This window comes from Nansenia antarctica (genome assembly GCF_963989245.1).
Source record: "Nansenia antarctica genome assembly, chromosome: 2".
Classification (NCBI taxonomy): domain Eukaryota; kingdom Metazoa; phylum Chordata; class Actinopteri; order Argentiniformes; family Microstomatidae; genus Nansenia; species Nansenia antarctica.
Window position 1 is genome coordinate 76,461,260 of NC_137675.1, and position 2,500 is coordinate 76,463,759.

Here is a 2,500-nt window from a genome sequence, read left to right on the forward strand (position 1 = left end):
GTCTTCGGACGAAACACCAGCACCTTTGCCGGTGTTTATGCTCCCGTGTCAAAAAAAGGCGCGGGTATGTTGTCACAGGCTGTGTAACATTTATTGGGCACAATACATCACAATGGTATAAATCATACCAAATGAAAGAAGGAAGTCTTGGGCACATATTTAGTATCTTCATATCTTATTTCAGTACAGAGTTGTACACCATGAAATAGGGATGCACGATATTATCGGCGCCGATATTTATCGGCCCGATATTGGTAAATTAATGTTATTAAATATTTATCGGTTTTATTACATTTTAGCCGATATAGAGCCGATAATATGAAGCCTGAAATATTTCCGGTTCCGGTTGTCGCGCTCATGATGCTGCGCCTGCGTACAGCCATGCAGTGTAGAGACGAGAGCGAAACATGGCTTCCCCGGTGTGGACGTTTTTCAGAGTTTCTGAGGCAGATAGTGCGTTTGCAATTTGCAATACATGTTCGGCAAAAGTTTGGTGAACTACCGCAATAAGCCTAAGAAAGTTCAACTGTTCAACTGCTTTCAGAAACTGTTTGAATTTTTTAGATTGGGCATATAGTTCATGAATTACGATAGTTTGAAGGAACGCTGTAAAATCCTGTCTGCGCCGACAGCTCCGGTTTCAGAGCAAGACGCGAATCTATCGGCATTAGTCAAATACATGCTCACATCCAGTCATCCGCTCACTGCTCTCCATCAAAAATGGCACATCCATCAATAATATTACATAATAACAACTGCTCTGATTAGATTGCTTAGATTGTTTAATACATCAACGGGGAGAAAAGCGAGATGAACTCGCGAGTATCATGCTTCCTCCATTGAACGGAAAGTCCTATCTATTCCATTCAAAGTATTTTAGCCTTCCCCCTTTCCACTGGTAATAAGGAATTGTCAAGAATAGATCGATATAAATAGATCAACATAATGCAGCACTATCATGCACAGATCAGCCTTAAAACATGTAACGTTAGATATATAACGGAGCGATGTATTTCTACGGAAAGGCTGACTGATGCGGGGCTCATACAATCTCCACGTTTCTTATAGATACGAGTGCTCCGGTGTCTTGCTGGTAGTCAATATATATACTGTATATTAATAATAATATATAATATATTTATATATATATACAGCATATGGATGTTACGTGCCTGTTACCTGCCGCTTTCAGTTCTAGTAGTTTAGATCTCGCAACCAGGGAAACACCGACATGTGTTAAAGGGAGCAAGACGCGAATCTACTGGCATTTGACTCATGAGTGAACGGCGAAAATGGCTGGACGGCACAGCTTGGGATTCCATTGAAGTTACAGTTAAGATTTCAACATTTGAAGAGTCAGAAGTGTTCTCTTTGTTGTGTTAACAATAGTGATGTAAGTTATATTTGGTGAGATCACTATGGAATATTAAATCATCAATCTTTGCTCACTACATAGCCTTTCTTACCTTCAGGTGTGCATGAACTACAGGTTATCAACTGTGAAATTATATCTGTTCTCATATCGGTTATCATATCGGTTATCGGCCACGAGAAGCGGGTAAACATTGGTTATCGGTATCGGTTGGAAAAAATGCATATCGTGCATCCCTACCATGAAATACATTGTGCATTTGTGACAATTTCCCCATCAGGGGATAAAGTGTCACACTACGTCGGGCAAGTTGTCACATTGGATTATCGACAAATAAGGACACAACTATTCAATAATTTCAAAATCAAAACCAAATTCAACTTCATGAAATAACTCAAAATTAAAACAATCATGCCTAGAAAATCTGGCAAATCATGTCTTTGAATGAAAACATTAATGCTGCTGGCAGAGCACACATTAATTAAGTGGCACGACCACGTTAAACTTTGAAATGGAACGTTCTCTGGCGTGCACGTAGATCCACGGTAATTGTTTGAATCGGAACGTAATGTAATGCTGCAGGTAACTTGCTTACATTTGTAAAGCACACGCACACAGAGACACACACACACACACGCACATGTGCACACGCACAAGCATGCACACACACGCACACACACCTTACCCGGTGTGTGAGGAGTCCGCCCGTCCTCTGCGGGACACACATTCCAGAGCGTCACAGTGCTGGTACACCTGCAGCAGTTCTCCGAAGGCGTTCTCCTCCAACTCCCAGGATGCATCTCTGTGACGCCCACAACAGGAAATTCTTAATAGCCTGGTCATCCCATATGTGTGTGTTTAGTCTGGTCGTCCTATATGTGTGTGCTCAGCCCAGAGTGAGCCCACTCCTAAGAACCATTGCTGTGTATGGAGAAGGGGAGGCCGGCGGAGGTAGAAATCAAAGGCTGGGGTCATTGTAATGCACGGAATGGAATGAAGAATTGTAATAGGTTTTGATCCCTTTCTCCATTCTATCCCATGGCGTTACAATATGAGCCCGTCCTCTGATTTCTACCTCCACCAGCCTCCCCTGGTACGGAGTGACAGCGAGGGTCAGAGGGGTGGGCT

At 42.5% G+C, this 2,500-nt stretch overlaps 1 protein-coding gene across 1 annotated transcript in view; it reads right to left on the reverse strand.

Annotated features, from left to right (window-relative positions):
* LOC308150637 (G2/M phase-specific E3 ubiquitin-protein ligase-like) overlaps nt 1-2,500 on the reverse strand; it is a gene marked incomplete at both ends in the record, with an annotated part of 30,941 nt that overhangs the window by 23,998 nt on the left and 4,443 nt on the right. Inside the window, one exon of the mRNA XM_080523446.1 lies at nt 2,058-2,174. Within this exon, the coding sequence (XP_080379572.1) occupies nt 2,058-2,174 (117 nt within the window). The remainder of the gene's footprint in view (nt 1-2,057; nt 2,175-2,500) is intronic.